The following is a 19,157-nucleotide window of genomic DNA, read 5'->3' as shown; positions in this document are numbered from 1 at the left end:
TTGCTGCGTAGATGGGGCAAGGCTGAGTGCAGGTGAATTTTTCCAAATTCAACAGACATGCATCGCATTAACCAGCATGATAATACCTCATTTCCAATTTGATTAATTTCTCTAAACTCTGAATAGAATAGGAATGGAGTTATAGGCCTACTCAGGCTGGTTATAGGCAGACTATCACATTCGACCAATACCATAGCCCACATAGGATAGATGGACTATTTAAAAAGGACTGAAGACAGAAAAATATAATTTGGTTCCATTTCAACATATTTATTAGTGAAACCAAAGTGCTGTAACATAAATAAATACAATTAAATCGCGTACTGTAGTACACAGTGGCGTGAATTCATGGATGCCAAGGGAAGCCAGGCTTCCCCGAAAAATGACCAAATAAAAAAATGACCATGTACATCTCTTTGTTTCCTAAATTTCATTCAGTTCGCAAGAGGCTGTATGTATCTCACCGGTTAAAGCATCCGAGCGAACAAAACAGCGCCCCTCTGTCTCAATATGCGTAGCGTATCTATCTGGTGCTGTCTGATCAGAAAGAGTATGACAATGTTGGCACCCGTAGCATTGAATGCAAGGGAAGCCAGCGAGCATTTGGCCTCCCTTGATAAAAATAAATACAAATAATAGCCAATCAGCGCTGCGCTAAACTGAGTGAACTCAGCTGTGAATGGTCCCAGTTTGGATTTGGCTTCAGACCAATCACATCACAAGTCAAATGTCATTATTGACAGAAAAAATGTTATTGTTGCATCTCGTTGTGTTGTTGTCCTCCGGTGGCTAGGTAGCTAGCTAAAATTGTCCCTTTCCTAAATTAGCCATGGATGGAAATAGGGATTTGAATGTGGTTTTACTTAATTCTCCGTACGGGCCAATGATTATAACGGCGATTCTGATCCAACCATAAATTCATACATTGTGCCCCTGGCCTGAGAGTATGGAAGTTCTACATGTAGCTAGATGTAGTATGCTAATGTTAACTAACTGAAATGGCGTAACGTTTACCAGAGTCATAGACCATTTCGGCAACATGAAAGAGGAGGATGGCATTGCCGTTGTTTTACAAGTAGGGTGAGTCAACATGTTTTTTCTACTTGCACGCATGTACACACACCCACATATATAAATCAGTATACATGGACAGCCACATGCTATTTAGCTTACGTTGATTGGACTAAATCGTTTTTGGTATCTTTTAGTTGTCACTGTATTAGACTAAGCAGAGGTGATTAGATGATGTTGAAATGCTGCTGGAATAATGGAGGCAACTCCTGTTTTCTTTGTGACTTGCGGTAACGAAAATGTCAATAACATCACCTTGGTTGACAATGCTGTAGATCATGAACTGTTTGTTACATGCAATATATTTTGTGGACTTCACCGGACAGATGTTGCGCTCCGGTTTTGTAATGAAACAAATGTGTGGTTGAATTTATTCTGCCACAGTGTCTTCTATTTTTCTTGGCCTTAGGCCTATATATTAGTGTCAAGGCATATGAACTAACAGGTTATAGAGCAAACAACACAATTATCACAACACATAGGTTGTAATAAGGCTTTTATTTCTGGATTGGCTTCCCCGGTGATTTTACCCAGGCACCGCTAGTGATAGTACACACACCAAAACATTTCAAATGTTCAAATCAAAAGGCTATTATTACACAGAAAAACGTGGATAGTTGGGTGCATCGCAATTTCAGAACTGCTGGACAGCAACATAATAAACTAAAGCACTCATCATTGGGAACGAGATCAGAATGACTGCTAAGGGTTGATCCACAAATTAAATAATTACAGTGCCTTCAGAAAGTATTCATACCCCTTGCTTATCCCACATGTTGCTGCATTACTGCCTGAATTCCAAATGGGTTAAATACAGTGCATTGGGAAAGTATTCAGATCCCTTGACTTTTTCCACATTTTGTTACATTACAGCCTTATTCTAAAATTGATTAAATCGTTTTTTTTCTTCATCAATCTACACTCAATACCCTATAATGACAAAGCATTATGGCGGCAAATTCAAAGACTGTCAAAAAATGTATCATAAGGAAAAAGGTTTTCAAGTGTCTGTCCTGTATCTAGGAGATATAAGAAAGCTGAGGATATATGTATATATATATATATGTGTTCATTCAGTATTGTTGTAATTGTCATTATTACAAAAAAATAAAAAAATATCTGCCGATTAATCGGTATCGGCTTTTATCGGCGTTGAAAAATCATAATCGGTCGATATATATATATATATATATATTATATATATATATATATATATATATGAGGTCGACCGATATGATTTTTCAACGCCGATACCGATTACTGGAGGGCCAAAAAAGCCGATACCGATTAATCGGCAGATATTTTTTAATTTTTTTGTAATAATGACAATTACAACAATACTGAATGAACACATATATATATATATATATATATATATATATATATATATATATATACATATATCCTCAGCTTTCTTATATCTCCTAGATACAGGACAGACACTTGAAAACCTTTTTCCTTATGATACATTTTTTGACAGTCTTTGAATTTGTTATTCAATGAGTTTCTATGGGCTATGGTAGTAACTTAAATATTTAATCAAATAATTATTAGTTTAAAAAAATGTATACCTACATTTTTTTTAATCAAATAGCGAAATGATCCATGGTATGACCATCTTAAAACAATTCCATATGACAGCTTAGAACAATTTTTTGGGCCTTCCTCTGACACCACCTGGTGTAGAGGTCCTGGATGGCAGGGAGCTTGGCCCCAGTGATGTACTGGGCTGTCCGTACGGTACCACCCTCTGTAGCGCTTTGTGGTCAAGAGCGGTGCATTTTCCATACCAAGTGGTGATGCTATCGATGGTGAAGCTGTAGAACTTTTTGAGGATCAGTACCTCAGTACATCGTGAAGAGGGCACGACATAACCCTATTCCCCCTCAGGACAAAGCCTATTCCCCCTCAGGAAACCTAAAACAGGAAACTAAAAAGATTTGGCATGGGTCCTGAGATCCTCAAAATGTTCTACAGCTGCAACATCGAGAGCATCCTGACCGGTTGCATCACTGCCTGGTACGGCAATTGCTCGGCCTCTGACCGCAAGGCACTTCAGAGGGTAGTGCGTACGGCCCAGTACATCAGAAGGGGCAAAGCTGCCTGCCATCCAGGACCTCTACACCAGGCGGTGTCAGAGGAAGGCCAGTCATAGACTGTTATCTCTACTACCACATGGCAAGCGATACCTGAGTGCCAAGTCTAGGACAAAAAGGCTTCTCAACAGTTTTTACCCCCGAGCCATAAGACTCCTGAACAGGTAACCAAATGGTTACCCGGACTATTTGCATTGTGTGCCCCCCCCAACCCCTCTTTTACGCTGCTGCTACTCTCTGTTTATCTTATATGCATAGTCACTTTAAATATACATTCAGGGGCGGTAATCCCAGGGGGGACGGGGGGACACACGACCCCTCCATCCTGGGAAAAATATGATTTGTCCCCCCCAATATATCACTGTAAAGATAACTATGTAATTTAAATAATATTAATAATACGCAATGAAAGCAATTGTGCTGATTATAGACACTTAATAGCGCGTTTTGAAGTTTCAAGAGATTGCGACCCCCCACCCTTTGCCTCACAAATCAAATCAAATCAAATCAAATTTATTTATATAGCCCTTTGTACATCAGCGGATATCTCAAAGTGCTGTACAGAAACCCTGCCTAAAACAGCAAGCAAAGCATGTGAAAGAAGCACGGTGGCTAGGAAAAACTCCCTAGGAAAAACTCCCTAGAAAGGCCAAAAACCTAGGAAGAAACCTAGAGAGGAACCAGGCTATGAGGGGTGGCCAGTCCTCTTCTGGCTGTGCAGGGTGGATATTATAACAGAACATGGTCAAGATGTTAAAATGTTCATAAATGACCAGCATGGTCAAATAATAATAATCATAGTAGTTGTAGAGTGTGCAACAAGCACGTCCGGTGAACAAGTCAGGGTTCCATAGCCGCAGGCAGAACAGTTGAAACTGGAGCAGCAGCACGGCCAGGTGGACTGGGGACAGCAAGGAGTCATCATACCAGGTAGTCCTGAGGCATGGTCCTAGGGCACAGGTCCTCCGAGAGAAAGACAGAAAGAGAGAAAGAGAGAATTAGAGAGAGCATATTTAAATTCACACAGGACACCGGATAAGACAAGAGAAATACTCCAGATGTAACAGACTGACCCTAGCCCCCCGACACATAAACTACTGCAGCATAAATACTGGAGGCTGAGACAGGAGGGATCAGAAGACACTGTGGCCCCATCCGATGATACCCCCGGACAGGGCCAAACAGGCAGGATATAACCCCACCCACTTTGCCAAAGCACAGCCCCCACACCACTAGAGGGATGTCTCCAACCACCAACTTACCATCCTAAGACAAGGCCGAGTATAGCCCACAACGATCTCCGCCATGGCACATCCCAAGGGGGGGCGCCAACCCAGACAGGAAGACCACGTCAGTGACTCAACCCACTCAAGTGACGCACCCCTCCCATGGACGGCATGGAAGAACACCAGTAAGCCAGTGACTCAGCCCCTGTAAAAGGGTTAGAGGCAGAGAATCCCAGTGGAAAGAGGGGAACCGGCAAGGCAGAGACAGCAAGGGCGGTTCGTTGCTCCAGCCTTTCCGTTCACCTTCACACTCCTGGGCCAGACTATACTTAATCATAGGACCTACTGAAGAGAGAAGTCTTCAGTAAAGACTTAAAGGTTGAGACTGAGTCTGCGTCTCTCACATTGGTAGGCAGACCATTCCATAAAAATGGAGCTCTATAGGAGAAAGCCCTACCTCCAGCCGTTTGCTTAGAAATTCTAGGGACAATTAGGAGGCCTGCGTCTTGTGACCGTAGCGTACGTGTAGGTATGTACGGCAGGACCAAATCGAAAAGATAGGTAGGAGCAAGCCCATGTAATGCTTTGTAGGTTAGCAGTAAAACCTTGAAATCAGCCCTTGCCAGTGTAGGGAGGCTAGCACTGGAGTAATATGATCAAATTGTTTGGTTCTAGTCAGGATTCTAGCAGCCGTATTTAGCACAAACTGAAGTTTGTTTAGTGCTTTATCCGGGTAGCCGGAAAGTAGAGCATTGCAGTAGTCCAGCCTAGAAGTAACAAAAGCATGGATACATTTTTCTGCGTCATTTTTGGACAGAAAGTTTCTGATTTTTGCAATGTTACGTAGATGGAAAAAAGCTGTCCTTGAAACAGTCTTGATATGTTCTTCAAAAGAGAGATCAGGGTCCAGAGTAACGCCGAGGTCCTTCACAGTTTTATTTGAGACGACTGTACAACCATCCAGATTAATTGTCAGATTCAACAGAAGATCTCTTTGTTTCTTGGGACCTAGAACAAGCATCTCTGTTTTGTCCGAGTTTAAAAGTAGAAAGTTTGCAGCCATCCACTTCTTTATATCTGAAACACAGGCTTCTAGCGAGGGCAATTTTGGGGCTTCACCATGTTTCATTGAAATGTACAGCTGTGTGTCGTCCGCATAGCAGTGAAATTTAACATTATGTTTTCGAATGACATCCCCAAGAGGTAAAATATATAGTGAAAACAATAGTGGTCCTAAAACGGAACCTTGAGGAACACCGAAATTTACAATTGATTTGTCAGAGGACAAACCATTCACAGAGACAAACTAATATCTTTCCGACAGATAAGATCTAAACCAGGCCAGAACTTGTCCATGTAGACCAATTTGGGTTTCCAATCTCTCCAAAAGAATGTGGTGATCGATGGTATCAAAAGCGGCACTAAGATCTAGGAGCACGAGGACAGATGCAGAGCCTCGGTCTGACATCATTAAAAGGTCATTTACCACCTTCACAAGTGCAGTCTCAGTGCTATGATGGGGTCTAAAACCAGACTGAAGCGTTTCGTATACATTGTTTGTCTTCAGGAAGGCAGTGAGTTGCTGTGCAACAGCTTTTTCTAAAATTTTTGAGAGGAATGGAAGATTCGATATAGGCCGATAGTTTTTTATAATTTCTGGATCAAGATTCGGCTTTTTCAAGAGAGGCTTTATTACTGCCACTTTTAGTGAGCTTGGTACACATCCGGTGGATAGAGAGCCGTTTATTATGTTCAACATAGGGGGGCCAAGCACAGGAAGCAGCTCTTTCAGTAGTTTAGTTGGAATAGGGTCCAGTATACAGCTTGAGGGTTTGGAGGCCATGATTATTTTCATCCTTGTGTCAAGAGATATAGTACTAAAACACTTTAGTATCTCCCTTGATCCTAGGTCCTGGCAGAGTTGTGTAGACTCAGGACAATGGAGCTTTGGAGGAATACCCAGATTTAAAGAGGAGTCTGTAATTTGCTTTCTAATGATCATGATCTTTTCCTCAAAGAAGTTCATAAATGTATTACTGCTGAAGTGAAAGCCATCCTCCATTTGCGAAGGCTGCTTTTTAGTTAGCTTTGCGACAGTATCAAAAAGAAATTTCGGATTGTTCTTATTTTCCTCAATCGGAAGACTTCCAGTTTGGTGTGGCGCCATTTCCGTTCCAATTTTCTGGAAGCTTGCTTCAGAGCTCGTGTATTTTCTGTATACCAGGGAGCTAGTTTCTTATGACAGATGTTTTTAGTTTTTAGGGGTGCAACTGCATCTAGGGTATTGCGCAAGGTTAAATTGAGTTCCTCGGTTAGGTGGTTAACTGATTTTTGTCCTCTGACGTCCTTGGGTAGGCAGAGGCAGTCTGGAAGGGCATCAAGGAATCTTTGGGTTGTCTGAGAATTTATAGCACGACTTTTAATGCTCCTTGGTTGGGGTCTGAGCAGATTATTTGTTGCGATTGCAAACGTAATAAAATGGTGGTCCGATAGTCCAGGATTATGAGGAAAAACATTAAGATCCACAACATTTATTCCATGGGACAAAACTAGGTCCAGAGTATGACTGTTGCAGTGAGTAGGTCCAGAGACATGTTGGACAAAACCCACTGAGTCGATGATGGCTCCGAAAGCCTTTTGGAGTGGGTCTGTGGACTTTTCCATGTGAATGTTAAAGTCACCAAAAATTAGAATATTATCTGCTATGACTACAAGATCCGATAGGAATTCAGGGAACTCAGTGAGGAACACTGCGTATGGCCCAGGAGGCCTGTAAACAGTAGCTATAAAAAGTGAGTGAGTAGGCTGCATAGATTTCATGACTAGAAGCTCAAAAGACGAAAACGTCATAGTTTATTTTTTTTTGTAAATTGAAATTTGCTATCGTAAATGTTAGCAACACCTCCGCCTTTGCCGGATGCACGGGGGGTATGGTCAATAGTGTAACCAGGGGGTGAGGCCTCATTTAACAATGGTTTGATCCACTGCCAGTTCCTTAGTTGGCAAGGTAACAGAGGGTTCGTATCTAGTGTCTGAAAGGCACTCAATGCACATAATTGACGTGAGGTTCATCCAGTCAATCGCGCCATAGCAATGTTTTGTTTTATGTTGGCAGGGTTCACACACACACACACACACACACTAGCTCAATTTGCAGAGCTAGCGTGCAAATATTAACTATTAAGCTAGCTAGTACCTATTCCATTTATGTGGCATCGCCAAAGATGGAATCTTTGCTATCGTCAATTTATTCCAAGTGTTAGTGCTTCAAAGTCCCTGTGAGAAGGTTAGCGATAAACTGAAGTCCAAACTGAACAGAACTACACTCTCTTCTACCATTGTCTTAAATATATTTAATGGTCTCGTTGCAAAAGCTAAATTGTCGCAAGGGAACTTTTATTTATTTATTTTATTTGACCTTTATTTAACCCGGGTAGCAAAGATTATAGCAAACACCACTGAAACGGAATTTGTGCTCGCTAGCTTTGCAAATTCAGCTATTGTTGGAAGCCAGCCAATATGAAACAAACGGTTATAATTACAAAAGGTTGCAGCATATGTGGTGTAAATGGTGAACTCATACAGCTGTCAACTCTTGTCAAAGGAATCCTTTTCACATTTGCTAGCTACCTTTTAGATCGAAGCCCATATGGAATGATAGAAGATAGGATGATAGAAGCCCATCTCCTACTGTAAATAACCTGTGTGTGTGTAGCCAGCCAGGTAGAAAAATGACGGACATCAGGGTATTTTTCAGTACACCAAAACGCAAAGTAAGAACCCTAGTAGCCTAATATCTCAAAGACTAGTTGATATAATGTTCATAAGAAAGAAGTGAAATGCTAATGAAAATGTTTCACAATGATGTCATTAGGCAGAGCAGGCAACAGATGGCACACAGACAGCAGAGCTGGGGACAGATATGCAGGGACAGACTGGCAGAGACAGGGAGTCTCAGGTAAGTTTGTTGAGTCTTTGTTTGGCAACATTATGAAAGGTTCTCAATTTTTTTGACTTGTAAAATAGGAACATAATTGGAAAATGCCATGGATACCCCCACTCTCAACTTACACTGGTGACTGAACTAAGATTTGTTAAAGGCAATGGTATTGCTGTTGTGATTAGTTGTGTAGTTTTGGATACCGGTAGTTAGGAGTACCGCAAACACCTTATTTCTTTGGTTCCTCAATATACATGTACCATATTACAACGTAGGCTGTGTGTTACAGCACTACTTTTGGTGTCCCCCTCAGGAATTGCTCTTGAGAAAATTTCATGTAATTGTCCCCTCCGAAGTTGATATCAGATTTTCGCCCCTGTATACATTCATGTAAATACTACCTCAATTGGCCCGACCAACCAGCACTCCCGCACATTGGCTAACCGAGCTATCTGTATAACTCTGGGCCTTGGCTATAACCATGGGCCATAGTTGTTGTTTTGGCCCAACCTCCACTAGAGCCTGTAGTTTGAAGTAAGCTTGTTCTGAACTTCGGTCTTTAGCTTCAGCAGGTGGCAGCAACACCACAGCAGCACCACCAATCTACTGGAACGCTACAACAGAGACACGAGGACCAATCTACCCAACAACCCCATCGGTAGTTAACGCCACGCCAGGGTGAAAAGGTGAGAGGGAAAAAAACATGCTTTACTGCATTTCATTCATTCTTTCATTCTTCTTTTAGAAAGTGCTATCTTGTTTCCAGACAAATTACACTTAACATTGCACTTTTATTTATTTGACCTTTATTTAACTAGGCAAGTCAGTTAAGAACAAATTATTATTTACAATGACAGCCTAGGAACAGTGGGCTAACTGCCTTGTTCAGGGGCAGAACGACAGATTTTTACCTTGTCAGCTCGGGGATTCAATCTAGCAACCTTTCGGTTACTGGTCCAACGCTCTAACCATTAGGCTACCTGCTGCCCCACTTAAAGACAGGGTTGCGCGAACAGGTTGTGCTTTGGCACACAGACAGTATGTGTGACATGCTCATAAACATCTCAATGCAAAGTATCACCTCACTTTTATGGTTTGTTAATTTAACAAATGTGTACCTTCACCTCGGACAATGCAGAGCCCAAGAATGAATCAAAGGGAGAATTTAAGGAGTCTAAAGCCTCCTATTCAATCCCATTCATTCCACCACTACCCCAGTAGAATAACTGCATTTTACAACCACCTTTGTCTTTGACGATCTACACATTATTTCAAATAAAATCTCTGCGTACATACCTGACCATCTCCAGTGTATCACAGCCTTCTATTTTATTAGCCAAATGACTAATAACAGCCTCGGCTGGATTTCAAACCTAGCATAGATGACAGACGAGAACATCAGCTTTTTTTGCTGACTCCTACCTGATCTAGATGTCATGAATTTTACTATTCTTAAAAATAACATTGATTTGTGGTTTTCAAGCTGGGGTCCGTGGCCCAGGGTACTGCAGGGGGTCCGGTAATTTTGGGGGGTATCTTTTTGTAAAACAATTTTGAGGAGGTTATTTTTGTGGGGTAAAAATATTTATTTTATGAATATCGCTAGCTACAAGAAAATACCTGTTCATACAGGCCACCACTGGTCAAACAGTGGGGGGAAATGTATTTGATCCCCTGTTGATTTTGTATGTTTGCCCACTTAAAAATAAATGATCAGTCTATGATTTTAATGGTAGGTTTATTTGAACAGTGAGAGACAGAATAACAACAAAAATATCCAGAAAAACGCATGTCAAAAATGTTATAAAATTATTTGCATTTTAATGAGGGAAATAAGTATTTGACCCCTCTGCAAAACATGACTTAGTACTTGATGGCAAAACCCTTGTTGGCAATCACAGAGGTCAGACGTTTCTTGTAGTTGGCCACCAGGTTTGCACACATCTCAGGAGGGATTTTGTCCCACTCCTCTTTGCAGATCTTCTCCAAGTCATTAAGGTTTCGAGGCTGACGTTTGGCAACTCGAACCTTCAGCTCCCTCCACAGATTTTCTATGGGATTAAGGTCTGGAGACTGGCTAGGGCACTCCAGGACCTTAATGTGCTTCTTCTTGAGCCACTCCTTTGTTGCCTTGGCCGTGTGTTTTGGGTCATTGTCATGCTGGAATACCCATCCACGACCCATTTTCAATGCCCTGGCTGAGGGAAGTAGGTTCTCACCCAAGATTTGACGGTACATGGCCCCGTCCATCATCCCTTTGATGCGGTGAAGTTGTCCTGTCCCCTTAGCAGAAAAACACCCCCAAAGCATAATGTTTCCACCTCCATGTTTGACGGTGGAGATGGTGTTCTTGGGGTCATAGGCAGCATTCCTCCTCCTCCAAACACGGCGAGTTTAGTTGATGCCAAAGAGCTCCATTTTGGTCTCATCTGACCACAACACTTTCACCGGTTGTCCTCTGAATCATTCAGATTTTCATTGGCAAACTTCATACGGGCATGTATATGTATTCTTGAGCAGTGGGACCTTGCGGGCGCTGCAGGATTTCAGTCCTTCACGGCGTAGTGTGTTACCAATTGTTTTCTTGGCGACTATGGTCCCAGCTGCCTTGAGATCATTGACAAGATCCTCCCGTGTAGTTCTGGGCTGATTCCTCACTGTTCTCATGATCATTGCAACCCCACGAGGTGAGATCTTGCATGGAGCCCCAGGCCGAGGGATATTGACAGTTCTTTTGTGTTTCTTCCATTTGCAAATAATCGCACCAAATGTTGTCACCTTCTCACCAAGCTGCTTGGCGATGGTCTTGTAGCCCATTCCAGCCTTGTGTAGGTCTACAATCTTGTCCCTGACATCCTTGGAGAGCTCTTTGGTCTTGGCCATGGTGGAGAGTTTGGAATCTGATTGATTGATTGCTTCTGTGGACAGGTGTCTTTTTTACAGGGAACAAGCTGCGGTTAGGAGCACTCCATTTAAGAGTGTGCTCCTAATCTCAGCTCGTTACCTGTATAAAAGACACCTGGGATCCAGAAATCTTTTTGATTGAGAGGGGGTCAAATACTTATTTCCCTCATTAAAATGCAACTCAATTTATAACATTTTCGACATGTGTTTTTATGGATATTTTTGTTGTTATTCTGTCTCTCACTGTTCAAATAAACCTACCATTAAAATGATAGACTGATCCTTTCTTTATCAGTGGGCAAACATACAAAATCAGCAGGGGATCAAATACTTTTTTCCCCCACTGTAGCTCAGGTAACAGCTGCTGCTCCTGTTCATACAGGCCACCACTGGTCATAGCTCAGGTAACAGCTGCTGCTCCTGTTCATACAGGTCACCACTGGTCATAGCTCAGGTAACAGCTGCTGCTCCTGTTCATACAGGTCACCACTGGTCATAGCTCAGGTAACAGCTGCTGCTCCTGTTCATACAGGTCACCACTGGTCATAGCTCAGGTAACAGCTGCTGTTCCTGTTCATACAGGTCACCACTGGTCATAGCTCAGGTAACGGCTGCTGTTCCTGTTCATACAGGTCACCACTGGTCATAGCTCAGGTAACAGCTGCTGCTCCTGTTCATACAGGTCACCACTGGTCATAGCTCAGGTAACAGCTGCTGTTCCTGTTCATACAGGTCACCACTGGTCATAGCTCAGGTAACAGCTGCTGCTCCTGTTCATACAGGCCACCACTGGTCATAGCTCAGGTAACAGGGTTGATGGTCTTGGTCATTTGTTATTATGCGTTTCAGGTCCTTGTGTTTAAGATCTGGGCAGAGTTACATTTTCATCATAGCAGTTGACATTTTTCCTGAAGGTCTTGTTAGTCATACATAATTATTGTACATGATACTGTGGCTAGTAGCTATGCTTCATCAGAAACTCAATTTTTTCAGATCAGTCAGATGTCAATGCCACCTCTCCAACACAGATGTCGACACCACCGCTCACCACCCCACCCAGTGTCGCAGACACTATGTTTTCAACAATGACATCCGATACAACAACATCAGCAATAGCCAATAGTCAAATCAGATTGGTCAACGGTCCTAACTCCTGCTCAGGGAGAGTGGAGGTCTACCACAGTGGTCACTGGGGGACGGTGTGTGATGATTCGTGGGACGTGAGTGACGCCCAGGTGGTTTGTAGACAGCTGGGCTGTGGAAGAGCTCTGTCTGCACCACACGAAGCCCGCTTCGGACAGAGGAACGGGACAATATGGATGGATGATGTTGGATGTACAGGCAGCGAGTCTAATCTCACAAGGTGCAGTCACAAAGGGTTTGGGAGACACAACTGTGGACATCACGAAGACGCTGGTGTCATCTGCTCAGGTAGGAGTATCGTTTTTTAAGCTTCTTTATCAACTTTACTCTTTTTTTCCTGTCAACAACCTTAGTAAAGGCTTATTGGATACAGTTAGATCACCATCCTGGTGTCTTATGGTTTAAACCCCACAACAACTTATTTCACAGCCATAAATACTTCAAGAAGAGCAAGCACACATTTTTCTCGTTAATGTATTCATTTTCCTAATTTTGTTATGTCTGTTTTATTTGAATCCAACCTCCACTTCTCCCATCCCTTTATAACCCAACCTCCACTTCTCCCCATGCCTTTATAACCCAACCTCCACTTCTCCCATCCCTTTACAACCCAACCTCCACTTCTCCCATGCCTTTATAACCCAACATCCACTTCTCCCATCCCTTTATAACCCAACCTCCAATTCTCCCATCCATTTATAACCCAACCTTCACTAGGGACTTTAGGATTTAAAAAGAGCGTAAAGTAAGTTTGTACTGAAATCCTGTCTTTATCTTTGTCAGGTGGCAGCAACACCACAGCAGCACCACCTATCTCCTGGAACACCGCAACAGGAACAGCCCGACCAACCAACCAAAGAACCACATTGGCAGGTAACTCCACAGAACCAATAACAAGGTGGCAAGATCATTGTAAAGTACACCCAGACTCTTGCCCTGTCCGAATACCTATTATAGCGTACTACATACTTAAACTGCATACTATGAACTCATCGTTGCATACTATTTAGAACGTACCGTTTAGTGAGAAGTATGCAGTATGCTACGGCCGCAATGAAGTAGAGGCTACTGATTTGCTGCGTAGATGGGGCAAGGCTGAGTGCAGGTGAATTTTTCCAAATTCAACAGACATGCATCGCATTAACCAGCATGATAATACCTCATTTCCAATTTGATTAATTTCTCTAAACTCTGAATAGAATAGGAATGGAGTTATAGGCCTACTCAGGCTGGTTATAGGCAGACTATCACATTCGACCAATACCATAGCCCACATAGGATAGATGGACTATTTAAAAAGGACTGAAGACAGAAAAATATAATTTGGTTCCATTTCAACATATTTATTAGTGAAACCAAAGTGCTGTAACATAAATAAATACAATTAAATCGCGTACTGTAGTACACAGTGGCGTGAATTCATGGATGCCAAGGGAAGCCAGGCTTCCCCGAAAAATGACCAAATAAAAAAATGACCATGTACATCTCTTTGTTTCCTAAATTTCATTCAGTTCGCAAGAGGCTGTATGTATCTCACCGGTTAAAGCATCCGAGCGAACAAAACAGCGCCCCTCTGTCTCAATATGCGTAGCGTATCTATCTGGTGCTGTCTGATCAGAAAGAGTATGACAATGTTGGCACCCGTAGCATTGAATGCAAGGGAAGCCAGCGAGCATTTGGCCTCCCTTGATAAAAATAAATACAAATAATAGCCAATCAGCGCTGCGCTAAACTGAGTGAACTCAGCTGTGAATGGTCCCAGTTTGGATTTGGCTTCAGACCAATCACATCACAAGTCAAATGTCATTATTGACAGAAAAAATGTTATTGTTGCATCTCGTTGTGTTGTTGTCCTCCGGTGGCTAGGTAGCTAGCTAAAATTGTCCCTTTCCTAAATTAGCCATGGATGGAAATAGGGATTTGAATGTGGTTTTACTTAATTCTCCGTACGGGCCAATGATTATAACGGCGATTCTGATCCAACCATAAATTCATACATTGTGCCCCTGGCCTGAGAGTATGGAAGTTCTACATGTAGCTAGATGTAGTATGCTAATGTTAACTAACTGAAATGGCGTAACGTTTACCAGAGTCATAGACCATTTCGGCAACATGAAAGAGGAGGATGGCATTGCCGTTGTTTTACAAGTAGGGTGAGTCAACATGTTTTTTCTACTTGCACGCATGTACACACACCCACATATATAAATCAGTATACATGGACAGCCACATCATATTTAGCTTACGTTGATTGGACTAAATCGTTTTTGGTATCTTTTAGTTGTCACTGTATTAGACTAAGCAGAGGTGATTAGATGATGTTGAAATGCTGCTGGAATAATGGAGGCAACTCCTGTTTTCTTTGTGACTTGCGGTAACGAAAATGTCAATAACATCACCTTGGTTGACAATGCTGTAGATCATGAACTGTTTGTTACATGCAATATATTTTGTGGACTTCACCGGACAGATGTTGCGCTCCGGTTTTGTAATGAAACAAATGTGTGGTTGAATTTATTCTGCCACAGTGTCTTCTATTTTTCTTGGCCTTAGGCCTATATATTAGTGTCAAGGCATATGAACTAACAGGTTATAGAGCAAACAACACAATTATCACAACACATAGGTTGTAATAAGGCTTTTATTTTTGGATTGGCTTCCCCGGTGATTTTACCCAGGCACCGCTAGTGATAGTACACACACCAAAACTTTTCAAATGTTCAAATCAAAAGGCTATTATTACACAGAAAAACGTGGATAGTTGGGTGCATCGCAATTTCAGAACTGCTGGACAGCAACATAATAAACTAAAGCACTCATCATTGGGAACGAGATCAGAATGACTGCTAAGGGTTGATCCACAAATTAAATAATTACAGTGCCTTCAGAAAGTATTCATACCCCTTGCTTATCCCACATGTTGCTGCATTACTGCCTGAATTCCAAATGGGTTAAATACAGTGCATTGGGAAAGTATTCAGATCCCTTGACTTTTTCCACATTTTGTTACATTACAGCCTTATTCTAAAATGTATTAAATAGTTTTTTTTCTTCATCAATCTACACACAATACCCCATAATGACAAAGCATTAAAAAAACTTTTTTTTTTTAGAAAATATAGAAAAAGAATTACAAAGAAAAATCTGAAATATCACATTTACATAAGTAAAGGCACCTTTGGCAGTGATTACAGCCTCAAGTCTTCTTGGGTATGACGCTACAAGCTTGGCACAACTGTATTTGGGGAGTTTCTCCCATTCCTCTCTGCAGCTCCAGAGATGTTAGATCGGATTCAAGCTCTGGTTGGGCCACTCAAGGACGTTCTTGGACTTGTCCCGAAGCCACTCCTGCGTTGTCTTGGCTGTGTGCATAGGGTTGTTGTCCTGTTGGAAGGTGAACCTTTGCCCCAGTCTGAGGTCCTGAGTGCTCTGGAGCAGGTTTCATCAAGGATCTCTCTGTACATTGCTCCGTTCATCTTTCCCTCGATCCTGACTAGTCTCCCAGTGACTGCCGCTGAAAAACATCTTCAAAGCAAGATGCTGCCACCACCATGCTTCACCGTAGGGATGGTGCCAGGTTTCCTCCAGAGGTGACGCTTGGCATTCTGCCCAAAGTGTTCAATCTTGGTTTCATTAGACCAGATAATCTTGTTACTCATGGTCTGAGAGTCCTTCATGTGTCTTTTACTGAGGAGTGGCTTCTTTCTGGCCATTCTACCATCAAGGTCTGATTGGTGGAGTGCTGCAGAGATGGTTATCCTTCTGGAAGGATCTCTTATCTCCACAGAGGAACTCTGGAGCTCTGTCAGAGTGACCAGTGGGTTCTTGGTCACCTCCCCGACCAAGGCCCTTCTCCCCCGATTGCTCAGTTTGGCCAGGCTGCCAGCTCTAGGAAGAGTCTTGGTGGTTCCAAACTTCTTCCATTTAAGAATGTTGAAGCCCACTGTGTTCTTCTGGACCTTCAATGCTGCAGATATGTTTTGGTACCCTTCCTAGATCTGTGCCTCGACACAATCCTGTTTTGGAGCTCTACAGACAATTCCTTCGACCTCATGGCTTGGTCTTTGCTCTGACATGCACTGTCAACTGTGGGACCTTATATAGACAGGTGTGTGCCTTTCCAAATCATGTCTAATCAATTAAATTTACCACTGGTGGACTCCAATTAAGTTATAGAAACATCTTTGTAAATAACAAATAAAAATAAAAAATTAGGTACATTTGCAAACATTTCTAAAAACCTGTTTTCGCTTTGTCATTATGGAGTATTGTGTGTAGATTGATAAGGGGGGAAAAAACTATTTAATCAATTTTAGAATAAGGCTGTAACGTAACAAAATGTGGAAAAAGTCAAGGGGTCTGAATACAATCCGAATGCACTGTGTAGATGTGGGATGGCTGACCAACTGTGCTATTTTGTTAGTATTTTTGCATTGTTTATAACTTATTTTGAAACTTATTTTGTACATAGCGCGTCGCGAAGGATATACTGCTTTCTCGGGAACAGGCCCAAATCCCCGTCATTTGTGTGAAGAAATACGGAGAAAAAAGGGGCGGAGTTTGGGCTGCCTTCTGAGAATTCGTAGGCGATCGAGTAAACCCCCACTGCCATCCATTCTATTGGTCAACGTGCAATCATTGGAAAATAACATGTATTACCTACGATTAAGATTATCCTACCAACAGGACATTAAAAACTGTAATATCTTATGTTTCATTAACATCAATGGGGCTACAGTGGAGCGGATCGAGAGTTTCAAGATCCTTGGTGTCCACATCACCAACAAACTATCAGGTGCCCCCGAGTCATCGGTTTGCCTGGGCAGGTGTCCCCGAGTCATCGGTTTGCCTGGGCAGGTGTCCCTGGGTCGCCGGTTTGCCTGGGCAGGTGTCCCTGGGTCGTCCCTGGTCCAAACACGCCAAGACAGTCGATAAGAGGGCACGACAACACCTTTTACCCCTCAGGAGCCTGAAAAGATTTGGCATGGGTCCCCAGATCCTCAAAAAGTTATACAGCTGCACCATCGAGAGCATCCTGAGTGGTTGCATCACCGCCTGGTATGGCAACTGCTCGCCGTCTGACCGCACTACAGAGGGTAGTGCGTACGGCCCAATACATCACTGGGTCCAAGCTTCCTTTCATCCAGGACCTATATACTAGGTGGTGTCAGAGGAAAGCCCAACATTTTTTCAGAGACTCCAGTCACCCAAGTCATAGACTGTTTTCTTTGCTACCGCACTAAAGAGGAGTGGGAGGCCCCGGTGCACAACTGAGCAAGAGGACAAGTACATTAGAGTTTCTAGTTTGAGAAACAGACGCCTCACAAGTCCTCAACTGGCAGCTTCATTAAACAGTACCCGCAAAACACCAGTCTCAATGTCAAAAGTGAAGAGGCGACTCCGGGATGCTGGCCTTCTAGGCAGAGTTCCTCTGTCCAGTGTCTGTGTTCTTTTGCTCATCTTAATCTTTTATTTTTATTGGCCAGTCTGAGATATGGCTTTTTCTTTGCAACTCTGCCTAGAAGGGCAGCATCGTGGAGTCACATCCGGAGTCACCTCTTCACTGTTGACGTTGAGACTGGTGTTTTGCGGGTATTATTTAATGAAGCTACCAGTTGAGGACTTGTGAGGCATCTGTTTCTCAAGCTAGACACTAATGTACTTGTCCACTTGCTCAGTTGTGCACCGGGGCCTCCCACTCCTCTTTCTATTATGGTTAGAGACAGTTTGCGCTGTTCTGTGAAGGGTGTAGTACACAGCGTTGTACAAGATCTTCAGTTTCTTGGCAATTTCTTGCATGTAATAGCCTTCATTTCTCAGAACAAGAATAGACTGACGAGTTTCAGAAGAAAGTTCTTTGTTTCTGGCCATTTTGAGCCTGTAATCAAACTCACAAATGCTGATGCTCCAGATACTCAACTAGTCTAAAGAAGGCCAGGTTTATTGCTTCTTTAATCAGGACAACAGTTTTCAGCTGTGCTAACATAATTGCAAAAGGTTTTTCTAATGATCAATTAGCCTTTTAAAAATGATAAACTTGGATTAGCTAACACAACGTGCCATTGGAACACAGGAGTGATGGTTGTTGATAATGGGCCTCTGCATGCCTATGTAGATATTCCATAAAAAATCTGCCGTTTCCAGCTACAATAGTAATTTACAACATTAACAATGTCTACACTGTATTTCTGATCAATTTGATGTTATTTTAAATGGACCAAAAATTTGCTTATCTTTCAAAAACAATTACATTTCTAAGTGACCCCAAACTTTTGAAAGGTAGTATTGTTACGACTCCTACTGAGGGTGGCTCCTCTCCCTGTTCGGGTGGAGCTCGGCGGTCGTCGTCACCGGCCTACTAGCTGCTACCGATCCCTTTTTCCTTTACGATTGGTTATGCCTAATTAGTTACACCTGTGTTTTATTAGGCTTGTTAGCTGGGCTATTTAAGCCCATATGCCCGCCTGTTCTGTGTGCGGGCTTAATTGTTCTTTCCACGTTATGCTGTGTGGTGGATGTTTATCTTTGGGAAACGCATGTCAAAAATGTTATAAAGTTATTTGCATTTTAATGAGGGAAATAAGTATTTGACCCCTCTGCAAAACATGACTTAGTACTTGGTGGCAAAACCCTTGTTGGCAATCACAGAGGTCAGACGTTTCTTGTAGTTGGCCACCAGGTTTGCACACATCTCAGGAGGGATTTTGTCCCACTCCTCTTTGCAGATCTTCTCCAAGTCATTAAGGTTTCGAGGCTGACGTTTGGCAACTCGAACCT

At 42.5% G+C, this 19,157-nt stretch overlaps 1 protein-coding gene across 1 annotated transcript in view; it reads left to right on the top strand.

The window, feature by feature from the left end:
• Positions 1–5,393: 5,393 nt before the first annotated feature.
• The window catches only part of LOC106606352 (scavenger receptor cysteine-rich domain-containing group B protein), a 30,307-nt gene continuing 16,543 nt past the window's right edge, over positions 5,394–19,157 (top strand). Inside the window, exons 1-4 of the mRNA XM_045719805.2 lie at positions 5,394–8,351; positions 8,897–9,019; positions 12,231–12,668; positions 13,164–13,253. Coding sequence (XP_045575761.1) covers positions 12,266–12,668; positions 13,164–13,253 — 493 coding nt within the window. The 5' untranslated portion in view covers positions 5,394–8,351; positions 8,897–9,019; positions 12,231–12,265. The remainder of the gene's footprint in view (positions 8,352–8,896; positions 9,020–12,230; positions 12,669–13,163; positions 13,254–19,157) is intronic.

This window comes from Salmo salar, chromosome 06 (genome assembly GCF_965601325.2).
Source record: "Salmo salar chromosome 06, fSalSal1, whole genome shotgun sequence".
NCBI lineage: Eukaryota > Metazoa > Chordata > Actinopteri > Salmoniformes > Salmonidae > Salmo > Salmo salar.
The sequence above is the reverse complement of the archived record's forward strand: the minus strand, read 5'-3'. Positions and strand labels throughout refer to the sequence as shown.